This window comes from Lactuca saligna, chromosome 5 (assembly GCF_052625555.1).
Source record: "Lactuca saligna cultivar CGN05327 chromosome 5, ASM5262555v1, whole genome shotgun sequence".
NCBI lineage: Eukaryota > Viridiplantae > Streptophyta > Magnoliopsida > Asterales > Asteraceae > Lactuca > Lactuca saligna.
The window spans coordinates 116,305,625-116,319,333 of record NC_136421.1 but is presented as its reverse complement, the minus strand read 5'-3'; the positions used below and the strand labels follow the sequence as shown (position 1 = coordinate 116,319,333).

General features: G+C 42.5%; 1 protein-coding gene across 1 annotated transcript; it reads left to right on the top strand.

The window, feature by feature from the left end:
* The first annotated feature begins 9,433 nt into the window (after positions 1-9,433).
* On the top strand, positions 9,434-9,904 carry LOC145045632 (uncharacterized). The gene has a single exon (XM_078993958.1). It carries the CDS (start codon positions 9,434-9,436, stop codon positions 9,902-9,904), a length of 471 nt encoding a protein of 156 aa, XP_078850084.1.
* Positions 9,905-13,709: the final 3,805 nt, after the last annotated feature.

Sequence of the window (13,709 nt, the reverse complement as noted above, 5' to 3'; positions counted from 1 at the left end):
ACAACGTGCCACCTGGCCTTAATCGGACCAGATCTCACAAGGCATACCCATCGAAACTCGAACACACTTTCCCTTTCCTTACGGTGTCCTGACCATTGTCTCGAACTAAGCATTCCTTATAAGGGGTGTGGATACCTTCCCTAACACAACGCGTTTTAAAGCCGTGAGGGCAGCAGATCCCATAAGAACTCTGCAGTTAAGCGTGCTCGGGCGGGAGTAGTACCGGGATGGGTGACCCCCTGGGAAGTCCTCGTGCCGAGTGGCCCAAAGCGGACAATATTGTGATACGTGCCAGAGGGGGGTGTTAGAAATGGTATCAGAGCTAGGGCACGGGTCGATGTGTTCGACAGGGACGTCGAACCCTATAATGGGGGGTGAAAGTGGGTTAGATCTGATCCCACATCGGCTGGGAAGGAGAACTAAGCATTCCTTATAAGGGGTGTGGATACCTTCCCTAACACAACGCGTTTTAAAGCCGTGAGGGCAGCAGATCCCATAAGAACTCTGCAGTTAAGCGTGCTCGGGCGGGAGTAGTACCGGGACGGGTGACCCCCTGGGAAGTCCTTCTGAAATGTATTGTGATACGTGCCAGAGGGGGTGTTAGACTTTGGGTGGTATGCGGTGCTGAAATGTAACCTTGTACTCAACTCCTCATGGAATTTCTTCTAGAACCTGGAAGTGAAACATACATCATGATCCAACACAAACGAGATTGGTACTTCATGTTGTGATACCACCTCCCTCACATATATCTCTGCTAGCCTTTCTGTAGAAGAGCTCTCACTGATAACAAGGAAATGGGCGCTCTTCGTTAGCCGATCAACAATCACCCAAATTGCATCGACACCCCTCGTGGTCCTCGACAATTTTTTGATGAAATCCATAGAAATTTATTCCCACTTCCATTAGGGAACCTCAAGTGGCTGCAATTTGCCATGCGAACGCAGGTGCTCATCCTTAACCCTGTGACAGGTCAAGCACCTCTTAATGAACCATGCAACATCCCTCTACATGCAGGGCCACCAATAATCTCCTTTCGGGTCTAAATATATCTTAGTGCCCCGGGATGGATCGAGAACCTCAATCTGTGGACCTCCTCCATCAGGATGGCATGTTCCTTGCCCATGAATGGAACCCAAATCCGACCGTGAAAGGTTATAAGCCCTTGGCTATCAGTAACAAACTCTGATACATGCCCAATCACTCGCTCTCTCTTGCAGTTCTCCGGTCTCATAGCCACTGCCTGGCCATCATGGATGGTATCCAACACCAGAGTCATCACCGTCATCCTCATACAAATATCTCGTATTGGGGCACTCTCCGCCTTACAGCTTAGGGAATCAGCTACAACGTTAGCCTGGCCTGGGTGGTACAATATCTCACAGTCATAATCCTTTACCACATCCAACCATATCATCTGGCACATGTTCAGGTTGGGCTGATCCATCACGTACTTCAAACTCTTATGGTTCGTGTATATGATGCACCGAACCCCATAAAAATAATGACGCCATATCTTGAGGGTGAACACCACGGGCCCCAACTCCAAATCGTAGGTGGGATACCTCACCTCGTGTGGCTTTAATTGCCTCGATGCATACGCTATCACGTGCCCTCTCTGCATAAGCACCGCACCCAAGCCGGATTTCGATACGTCACAATATACCCAAAAATCCTCCATCCCTTCCGGGAGGGTTAATATTGGGGCTTCACATAATTTCTGGCAAACCATCTCAAATGAGGTCTGCTGATCTAGACCCCAACTAAAAGTCACGCCCTTCCGGGTCAACCTGGTGAGAGGAACGAAAATCTTGGAGAAATCCCTGATAAATATTCGATAGTAGCCGGCCAATCCCAGAAAACTCCTGATCTCGGTGGGGGATTTCGGCACCTCCCATCTTATAACCACCTTAATCTTGGCCGGATCGACCAATATCCCATTCTGGTTTATGAGGTGTCCCAAGAACTGGACCTCTCATAGCCATAAATCACACGTAGAGAATTTGGTGAAATGCCTCTCCGACCTCAGTACTCCGAGAATCTCTCTCAGATGCTCCTCATGCTGCTCTCTAGATCTCGAATATACCAGAATATCATTGATGAACACAATCACTGACCGATCTAACATCGTCCTGCACACCTTGTTCATGAGATCCATGAACATTGTCGGTGCATTGGTGAGCCCAAAATGCATCACCACGAACTCATAATGCCCATAACGAGTCTTGAATGTCATCTTCTGATTATCTTCATCATGCACTCTCATCTGATGATATCCAGAACTCAAATCTATCTTGGAGAACCAAGACGCTCCCTGCAACTGATTGAATAGATCATCGATCCTCGGTAATTAACAACAGTTCTTGACGATCAACTTGTTCAACTCCCGGTAATCAATGCACATGCATTGTGAACCATCCTTTTTCTTGACAAAAAGGATCGGCGCTCCTCACGGTGAGCTACTCGGTCTAATAAACCCCTTTCCTTACTGCTCCTGAAGCTGCAAGGATAACTCTTGCATCTCTGGCGGCACAAGGCGATAAGGTGCCTCGGCGATAGGCGTTTCCCCCAGACCCATATCGATGCGGAACTCCACCTACCTCTCAGGAGGCACACCCAGAAACTCCTCGAGAAAAACATATGGGAACTCATGCACTATCGGAACATCATTAATCGAACTCGGTCTCTCCGCGGCCACTCGTGTATCGATCACATAAGCTACAAGCCCACTACAACACTGTTTTAACATCTGTCTCGCTCTAGCAGCCGAACAAAATGATGACCCACATCAGGTACCCTCGCCATATACAATCAGCACTCCCCCACTAGCGTATCGTATTGTCACTATCTGCTGCTCGCAATCTATAACCACCCCAAATTAGCTCAACCAATCCATGCCCACTATAACGCAAACGTGCCCCATCGAAATCGGGACTAGATCTATCGGGAACTCAACGCTGAAGATCTCTAGTATACATCCTCGAATCACATCAGTAGCATACATCGCTCGCTCGTTAGTTATGGAAACACGTAGAAGTCGACTCAATGTCTCTCGTCGAATATTGATGTGCTGACTAAACGCTAACGACACAAATTATCGACTCGTAGCCGAGTCAAATAACAGCAAAGCATGTACATAATTCACAAGAAAGTACCTACGCATGTCATAAAATAAGCATAATATTTCAAATCAACATAAATAAATGAAAGAATACGTACCATCCACGACATCGGGCGATGCGCGGACCTCCTTCGCTGTCAACTGGAAGGCTCTCCCAAGAGCCTTCGGTGCCTCAACCTTTACTGGCCGACCGTCATTAGCTCGAGTAGTAGCAGGGGCAAATCCCTACGCTGATTCCTGTAACAGCTGCGGGTACTTAGCCTTCTGATGGCCCGTCTGGTTGCAATGAAAGCAAACAATAAATCCCTTGGGGAAGTCCTTGGCTATATGCCCCTCCTTGACACATTTGTAGCAAGCACCTGACCGATAGACTCCATCATGCCCCTTGTCGCACTTCTTACTGGTAAGGCCCTTCTTGACTACGGATCTCGTATCGGCTGGCTTAGCCTGCTTAGCTACCGGATGAAACTGTACCGGTCGCCTATCCTTCCACTGAGACTCGGCCTCCTCCCTGGCCTGAGTCTCCAGCTCAATCTCCCTCTTCCAGGCATTTTCCTAGATCTCAGCAAATTTCCGGTAAGTCGAGTTCACCACGAACTCGTGGATGTCCCTCCTCAGAATGCTTAAATATAGGCTCATGCGTGCTTGCTCAGACAACACGTGCTTAGGGGAAAACAACGCCCTCTCATGGAACATCCGTGTAATCACAGTTATGGACTTTGTCCCCTGCTTGAGGGACAAAAACTCATGTCCCAACCATTCCCTCTCCAATGGGGGAACATACTCGTCTCTGACATGGTGGTTAACCTCTCCCATGTAACCTCCAAAATCTCTGCAAGAGTGATGTTCGCCGTCACAAACTTCCTCCAGTACTTCGCTCCCAAGCGAAGCTGATTCAGCGCAAACCGAACCCTCAAATGCTCAGGACATGAACAGATGTAGAAGCATCTCTCGATATCATAAATCCATATCATCACAACAATCAGATCCTGCTTCCCATCAAACTTCGGTGGCTTTGTGTTGTTGACTTCCCGGAACAGCATTAAGTCACCCCCTGAGGTCTAGCAGCAGCCACAACTTCAGTAGCTGCAGCAGCTGCAACCTCAGTAACCGCTGCATATCTCTCATCAAATGTGTCAATCAAAGTGGTCTTGATAGACCCAAACATCTCCGGTATCTCTGCTCGGATGGCTACAACCACCTCATCGTGGATCATCTGACAAAGGTCCTCATCACTCACTCTGCTGGTCTCTGGTCTGTGGCGTGTCCCAACCATGATGTCTCTGAAACACAACATAAAAATATCATAGACTTGCTCGAGCATACATACGCTCGATAACTCAACCCTACTTGCCCCTTAGTACCCAAGGATTCTTACTTGGACTGCTTACTGGTCTGGTGTTTTCAGTAGTACGGGCCCTATATTACCGTCCACACCACATCAGTATTCACCCCAAGTCCTCCTCCTTGGATCCCAAAACACAAGTACTCTACTTCTTAGCGCACATTGGCTACTTTCAGTAGAACTCTCACAAGCTCATCACCGCTACCTACTCACTCTCAAAGTATCTCCTCATAGCAGTAATCTCCTAGGCTAAGGCATCACAATTAGGACACTCTAGTCCTAGATATGAATACCTAGCCTACTCTAGCATGCATGACATATCACATAATATCTGATAACACATAATGTAAGGGTATTTGGGAAATCATCGTTCGGGAGCTGGCTAATCGTACACACTACTCCGTTCTGCCTTTCTCAAAATCTTTTACTCTTTTAGAAGATTTGTTTCTTTTCTGAAATTTTTCCTCAAATCCTCAGTTTAAGTTCAAATACGCCTGAAGGTGCATCTGAATCCCTCAAACCAAGGTTCTGATAGCAACTTGTAACGACGTAAAAATTAAAACAAATTTTCATTTTTCAAACAACATAAAACTCATTCAATATTCTAAAATCTCATTTTTAACAAATGTCATCATGATAGAAACATATCCCAAGATCATAAAATAAATCCTCTGCCAGTGTGTACAGATCATGTTGGCGCCTTCCCGCGATCCTCACTAGTACTTGAAACACATAACATATAACATTGTAATCATAAATGCTTACTGAGTTCCCCAAAATACCATATACAACGCATACACCACTCAAGTCCATAGCTCTATGGGACCTTCCGGTCCATAGGTCTCAGGGGATGTCCCTCCCAGCCCTAGTAAACCTTCCGGTCCTACACATAATGACCTTCCGGTCCATACACTGTTGACCTTCCGGTCCATACATTGTTGACCTTCCCGTCCATAATAAGATGACCTTTTGGTCCAAATACATACTACTCATAACATAACATAACACGTACATATCACATATCACCTATCAACATATATCACATACTCTTCATAGCACATAGAACCTTCCGGTCACACATAACTACCACTGTAGGTAACGTATAATGAGAAGACTCACCTCGTATGTTGTCTAGTAACTCACGTGCTCAGTATCCCTGAACCTCGTAACAATGACCTAGCTTCGCCTAAACAAATAAGCAATCATCTCAAATCAATAACGGCTCTCTAGGCTAGACTAGTCCATTCCAATGTTCTCACAGAAGACTAAAAGATCATTTTACCCTTCTAATGGTCCAAAAGTCAAAGTGTTGACGCAACCCTAAAAGTCAATGAAATTCAACTGTAGTCAATGGTCAAAGTTTGACCAGAGTCGTCGAGTGCACTAGTATGACTCGGCGAGTCCATGCGTGTCATTATAATCCTCATAAATCCTCACTCGCCTCGTCGAGTTAACCTTTCACTCAATGGGGTTACCACTAGTCATGAATCGCAGGGCAACCGGACTCGAGTCGTCGAGTCCCTTTATGGACTCGGCGAGTGCCTTCCATGGCAACACTCAAATGACCTTCTAAGGCCATATCTGTTTCTCTAACCTACAGATCTGACTTTCCACGACTCAATAACTACGTAAAGGGTCAATCCTTACACCCATGCAACACATATAAGACTCTTTTTGGTGAAATAGCTTCTAAAATGGCAACCTAGGTTCATATCTCTAATGGAACATCATAAAGCAGGAAGGTTGGGGCTCTTTGAACCTCTCAAGGTCCAGATCCAGAGTTTAACACTCAAAGGGACATCATAAGCATCATAACCAAGCCAATAAACGGTAGAGAAAACCCTAGATTCAAGGGTTCTACACCAAAACAGAAGAAGGATCGATTTAATACCTCAAAGATGGAGTTCCTTGCTTCAAACCACATAATCGCAACCCCCTTGACCTTCTTTTGCTGGAATATCCCTCTTCTTTGCAAAAACCACACCAACAAGAACCAAAATAGCCCTTCTTCTCACACCACACACTCAAGCTCACTAGAGTTTCTCTCTCTGGACTGGTAGCCGCAAATGAGGGCCATAAGGTCCCTTAAATAGGGCACAAGCCCGAGGATTTAGGGTTTCTACCCACAGTGCAGACTCGTCCAGTCCACCCATCGACTCGTAGAATCCCTCCTCATAACTCAAAATAAATAATTTAAATATGGTACCTGAAAATCCGGATGTTACACTATATATATATATATATATATATATATATATATATATATATATATATATATATATATATATATATATATATATATATATATATATATATATATATATATACACTATAAATTGTTTTTTTTCCTTTCACAACATGTATTTAAATCCCTAATCTCTTCATATTTCATTCTAGTATATAACTATTTTATTAGTTTACATCCGTTATTAAAAATGAAATATTATTTGTTAACGGCAGATTTTTTGAATTTTGAATATAGGATACTTAAAATGTCATTTTAAATATTATGTTAAATCAAAAAATAAATCAACATATCAAATAAACTTATAAATATTTAAAGATTTTTATTTAAATTAGTTTAAAATTCTTAAATGATTTAAATGTAAAACTATATTGACATGTTGAATCAAGTAAAATATCCAAAACAAAAATTTTATTATAATTCAAAAAATTTCAAATAAATGTTATTTAAATTAGTTAAAAATAATAACAATAAAATATAACACAACCTTACAAATTACATTACATTATCTTATATAGAATGTCAAATATCTAATTCTTAAATTAGTTAATCATAACACCATCAGTAAAATTAAATAGAGAATTTTATTTAATTTTATTAATATGTCTGTTGCAAGTAGCGGCTATTAAATGATAATTTTAATTGTGTTATAATATAGTTCAAAATCATTACAATATTATATAACAAATTAGTGAAAAAAAATATTATTTCATAGTTAGTATTAATATCATAATTATTTTCAAAATATATATGCTAAATTTTTACTATATAATTTTGGTTTGTGTAATGTGTCGATATTAACATTATCTAATAATAGAGTCATTTTCCTTCAAACCATGTTCATTTAAATCCTTATATTTTAACGAATATCATTCAAAGTTTTTTTAATATTGACTTAAACACTCAAAAGTTTTAAAACTTATATATTATGTTTAATATGCGCTTAATGAAAATATCACTACAAAAAGACCAATCTTTCTAGTAGACAATCATACAAAATTGACAAAGAAAACAAACATAAAGATTTTCGTGTTTGTTTTTTATATTTTTACCATATTTTAAAGCATTTTATTATGTTATAGCATTTAATTTGTAAGTGCAGTGTATATTAATTCTTTTTGTTTATATTTTTCTTTTTTTTAGTATTATTTTAAGACAATTGTTGTATGTTATGGTTGAATTGTTAATTCAAACTATATTGTATACATGTGCATCAATCACATGTTATATATATCATGATATAATAATATTTAACTAAATACATTATATATGATAGTTTGTTTTGTGCTGCTTCAAAAAATAGTTAGTTAAAAGTCATGTACATGCTATATTTTCTACAAGTGTGTATGGGTCAGTTTGGTTTAGTAATAGGTCAAAATAGAACCATAAGCATAGTGTTACGGGTCAAGATCCTGAAATATATCCTAGATCCCGTATCTTAAAATAGAATCAGAATCCAGAAACATATATTTTAACAAGTCTGGATCTTGAATATTGCTAATATTATTTCCTAATAAGATTAACAAATATATTTTTTCTTTATTATTCACAGGTGTAGAATCGCTCCGGTCAAAACTTAAAATTCGGAGTCACCAAGTCAACGTAATGTACAAAGGCTTGTTTAACAGGATCCTGAGAATATAATAGATCTAGTTTGTCAAACTAGGCTACAAAATCACATGTCTAAATTACACAGACAACTAGAGCAATTGAATCACTTGTACTCATATTCTCAAACACATTTCTTTAATTTACATTTTGATTAATAAGATTAAAAAAGGCATGTGATCAGTATTACCTCTTAATATTTTATGCCGGAGATCCTAGAAAGGATCAAGGACTTTCCTTATAATATCATTCCTGTCACTGTCAGTTCATATTCTTATTTATATTGATTGCAACAACATAACCTCTTATGCAATTTGGTTGATATTCATAAATCATTTTTTGACCAAAACAATTTGGCACCCGCCATGGGGATATGGTGTTTATAATTCTAAACAAAAACATGGGTACACAAATAGATTTAACTTCTTCCACTATTCCTCCCATTTTTTCTAAAAATCTCCCACCACCTCAAGATAGACCTCCTAATCAGAAGAAAACTTCTGATACATCAAAGAAGAAATCACTAGCCATGGAAGTCTAGGATCTGGGGGATTTTCAGAACTTCCCGATTTGATGTCCGACAATAGAATCTTCTCCATTGTAAAGATGGTTAAGCAATAAGTGAATCAACAACAGGAGGAAAACATTACTTTACTCAAAGAAATGGAAAGAATAAGAGCAGAGATACATAAACCTGATTGAGCAGCACTATTCATATTGCAACCAAAGATCTTAAATTTTGATAGCGTAACATCCTCAGGGGAATCATTAGGAGACTACAACCCCAATATTTTCCGATGTTCCGACTGGGGGTGTAACCCCAAAATAATCAAACTCCTTTGATCAAAGATCTTGATGGAACTTTCATTACTACTAAAACAAATATGTTGGTAACTTCTTTCAAAATAATAGCTTTAATACTAATTCTATAGATCTTGATGCATGGATAAGTCAATTCATCGCCATGGAACTTCAGTGACTAAGACAAATGATCTCGAATGTATTAGGACTAGTTCAACCTATACCTGAAGTATCCTCCGCTAGCCATAAAATATTGAGATTTTCTCCCTTAGTAGTTGACACTGAAGTTCCAACACGCTTTAAAACTCCCAACATGAAGCCTTATGATGGGACTACAGATCTTGAAGAGCACATAGCACAATATAAAGAAATGATGGAAATCATTCCCATTCCAGTGCACCTAAAAGAGGCTTGTTTATGCAAGGGTTTTAATTCAACCCTTAAAGGATCAACCTTGAAGTGGCTTCTCAATGATCCTCCTTATTCCATTATTTCTTTTGCTCATTTATTTAACATTTTTAATAATCGTTTCTCTTGTGGTAGAACATTCGATAGGATCACTAGTGATCTTTATCAATTAGTTGAAGATTCTAAAGAATCCCTTAGAAATTTTATTAGAAGGTTTGGTGAGGAAGCATTGAACATTTATAATATTGACATGGCTACTACTGTGGAAACTTTCAAGATGGGGCTAATGGAAGATTCTTCGTTATATGAATATCTTGTGATCAACTCATGCAGGAGAATGGATGAATTCAGATATAGAGGATTAAGATTCATCTGACTAGAAGAAGAAAAGGAAATTCAAAATAGGACCAACACTCCAAATTCATGCGAGAATCCTAATAGGAAGGCTGATTATTCGGCCCAAAGAACCAATATAAGCAAACCTGTAACATCCGGATTTTTACCAGGTATAATGAAAGTTTAATTATGTTATTTTGTAAGAGGGACTCGGCGAGTCGGGGCTCAGACTCGCCGAGTAGAGACGCGGGATTGAGCGAAGGTGCGCGCTTGGACTCGGCGAGTCCAATGTATGGACTCGGCGAGTCTGCGCTGTGTAGTGAAACCCTAAATCTCCGGGTTTGTGGCCTATTTAAAGGGCCTTATGGCCGTCATTTGCGCTCATCCAACCCCCAGAGTGTGTCCCTAGAGTTCTTGAGCGTTTGGTGAAGGATTGAGAGCAAATCTTGACCTTGTGAGTGTTGTTTAGCAAGAAGAAGGAGGCTCTAGGCAAGAGGAAGCAAAGGAGGTTGCTATTTCGTGGATTTGGAGCTTGGATCATCACTCTAGAGGTATTATTTTCGGACCATTTCCTGTTTGGTGAAACTTGATGCAAGTTAGGGCTTAATATGATCATTTATGGGGTGATTTGGTGCCCTTTTGTCCCCTCTTTGAGTTGAGACCATGGATCTGGATCCATAGAGGTCCAGAGGGCCTCACTCATCAAGCTTTATGGGTGAAAATGGAGTCCTTGGCCTTGTGTTGAAGTAATAGAGTCAAAATCATCATTTGTGATCATGTAGAGGTTATTTATGCATCAAGATTGTGACTTTACGTGCTAAATAAGCATGGGGGGACTGGATCTATGGATTAGTGGACTGGATCTGGCCTTTAGAGCAAGATTGAGTCAGTGCATGGCACGGACTCGCCGAGTCCGAAGAACAGACTCGGCGAGTAGCATGAATGTTGCGTGACCACTCAGCGAGTGGTCTCGCCGAGTTGGGAAAGGTGAACTCAGTGGGTCAAGGGAGAGTCAGGATGGGCAGGTGGACCGAGTCAAACTGGACTCGCCGAGTTGTTCTTGAGACTCGGCGAGTTGAGTCGTGGTGGCCCCACAACTCGTGCCAGGTGGAGCTCGTCGAGTTGGGGGAAATACTCGACGTGTCAAGGGAGGATTCCATGGAAATTGGTGCATGCGCACGGACTCGCCGAGTCGCCATAGTGCACTCGCCGAGTCCGGTCAGAGTTGACCGTTGACCAGCGTTGACCAAGAGTAATTTGTTATAGTGTGATCAACCCTAGTTGGGAGAGTGTTAATTAGAGATGTATTGTGCTGTAGGGGGACTACAGCTCGGCGGATCGAGTGTTTAGTGATTTCAGGGTTACGAGTTACCGAGACACACGAGGTGAGTCTCCTCACTATACTTTACCTTGAGTAGGTAACCAGAGTTATGTGTTAGAGTATTTGTATGCTATGTATGTTATGTGTTGTACTGCATGACTTATATGTGATTTATGTGGTGCATGTTTATCAGAGCTAGAACCTGAGGGTTCACAGAGTTTGGGTGCACGGACCCACAGAGTTATAGCCTCGAGTGGCTAATATGTGTTTTATGTGGTATTTTGGGGAACTCACTAAGCTTTGTGCTTACAGTGTTGATGTTATTTGTTTCAGGTGTTAGTGACGACCGCGGGAAGGCGCCGGCTTGATCCGTACACACACGTTTGAAGTTTTACATGTTGATCTTGGGATTTTGTATTGTTTTATTGAACAAGTAAAATGGGTGTTTTTATGAATATTAGTGGAATTATGTTTTATATAAAAATCGAAATTTTTGTTTGAAAAATCAGTGTTACAAATTGGTATCAGAGCCTTGGTTTGAGGGATTCGGGTACACCTTCGGTAGTATTTGAACTCAAACTGAGGAATTAAAGAGATATTTTCAAAAATAAAAACCAAAATTTTCTAAGAGTAAAGGGTTTTCCAGGAAGAAACGTGTGTACGATCAGTCAGCGCCCGAACGGTGAATTCCCAAAATACCTTTTGTTATGAAATAATTAATACTGTGATGTGTTTGCATGCTAGAGCAGGCTAGGTATTGCCGATAGGACTAGAGTGGCCTGTTTTGTGATGCCTTAGCTTAGGGAATGATGAGCTGCTATGAGATGCTAAGAGTAATTAGGTAGCAGCTAGGGCTTTGTGTGAGGTTTGTTCCAGAGTGATTTAAGTATAATAGAGTACTTGGGGACTGGGATCCGAAGAGGACGATTTGGGGTGTGTACTGAGACGGTGCGGACAGTAGTATTGGGCCCATACTACTCAAAGCACCGGTGCGGTACACAGTCCAAATAAGAATCTGGGGATGCCAAGAATCAAGGAGGGATGGATTGTTGAATGTAAGAGTGTTTGAGTGAATTCTAATTATCGCATGTTGTATTTCAGAGATTGATCATGGTGAGGACACGACACATGCCGGAGGATGCCGGATCTAGTGATGAGGAGATTCGACAGATCATTCATGAGGAGGTGGCTGCGGTCATCAGAGCTGAGATACCAGAGATGTTCGGGTCTATCAAGACCGCTTTGATTGAGACGTTTGATGAGCGCTATGCCGCTCTTTCTGAGGCTGCGGTTGCAGCGGCTACCGCAGCGATTGCTGCGACGAGACCCCAGGGAGGTGATGCGATGTTGTTTAGAGAGTTCAGCAACACCAAGCCACCAGAGTTTGATGGTACACAGGATCCGGTGGCGGCTATGAGGTGGATATCTGATATGGAGGGATGTTTCTTCACTTGCTCGTCCCCCGAGCATTTGAAGGTTCGGTTCGCGCTGAACCAGCTTCGCTTGGGAGCGAAGGACTGGTGGAAGTTTGTGACTGCGCATTTCACACCGACCGAGCTTGCGGCAGTGACCTGGGAGAGGTTCACTTCCATGTTCCGAGATGAGTATGTTCCTCAGGTGGAGAGGGAACGTCTAGCACAGGAGTTTCTGACCCTCAAGCAGGGTACTGAGTCAGTTACAGTGATTACGAGGATGTTTCAGGAGAGGGCGATGTTTTGCCCTGAGCACGTATCCACCGAGCAGGCACGTATGAGCCGTTATCTGAGCATTTTGAGACGGGATATTCGGGAGTTCGCTGCGAACTCCTCGTACCGGACATTTGCCGAGCTTCAGGCAAATGCTCGGAAGAGGGAGATTGAGCTTGAGACTCAGGCCAGGGAGGAGGCGGAGTCTATGGGGAGGGATCGGCGGCCGGCACAGTCCCAGCCGGCAGCCAAGCGGGCCAAGCCCGCTGATCCCAGACCCGGGAGCCAGAAGGGCCGCACTTGTGGGAAGTGCGGCAAGGGTCACGATGGCGTCTGTCGGGCAGGGTCTTGCTACAAATGTGGCAAGGAGGGGCATATGGCTAAGGACTGCCCCAAGGGATTTGCAGTGTGCTTCCACTGCAACCAGACCGGACACCGGAAGGCGGAGTGTCCACTACTGCGCGGGGCATCTCAGGGGTCTGCCCCCACCGCCATCAGAGCTGCTGCTGCAGAGAGTCGGCCCGTGAAGGCCGAGGCACCAAGGGCTCGGGGGAGAGCCTTCCAGCTGACTGCGGAAGAGGTCCGCGCCGCGCCCGACGTTGTGGCTGGTATGTTTCCTTTTCATTATTGTTTATGGTGTTGAAATATTATGCTTATATCATGCTATGCTTAGGTACCTTCCTTGTGAATTCTGTACCTGGTTTAGTGTTATTTGACTCGGGTGTGAGTCGATCTTTTGTGTCCTTGGCATTTAGTCAGCGTATCAGTGTTAGTCGTGGAGTATTGAGTCGGCCTCTGCGGGTTTCCATAGCCGCCGACAGGGTGATTTGCGCTACAGA

Coding starts and splice junctions, on each gene's coding strand:
- LOC145045632 (XM_078993958.1), top strand. CDS start 9,434: ATGAAGCCTTATGATGGGACTACAGATCTTGAAGAGCACATAGCACAA.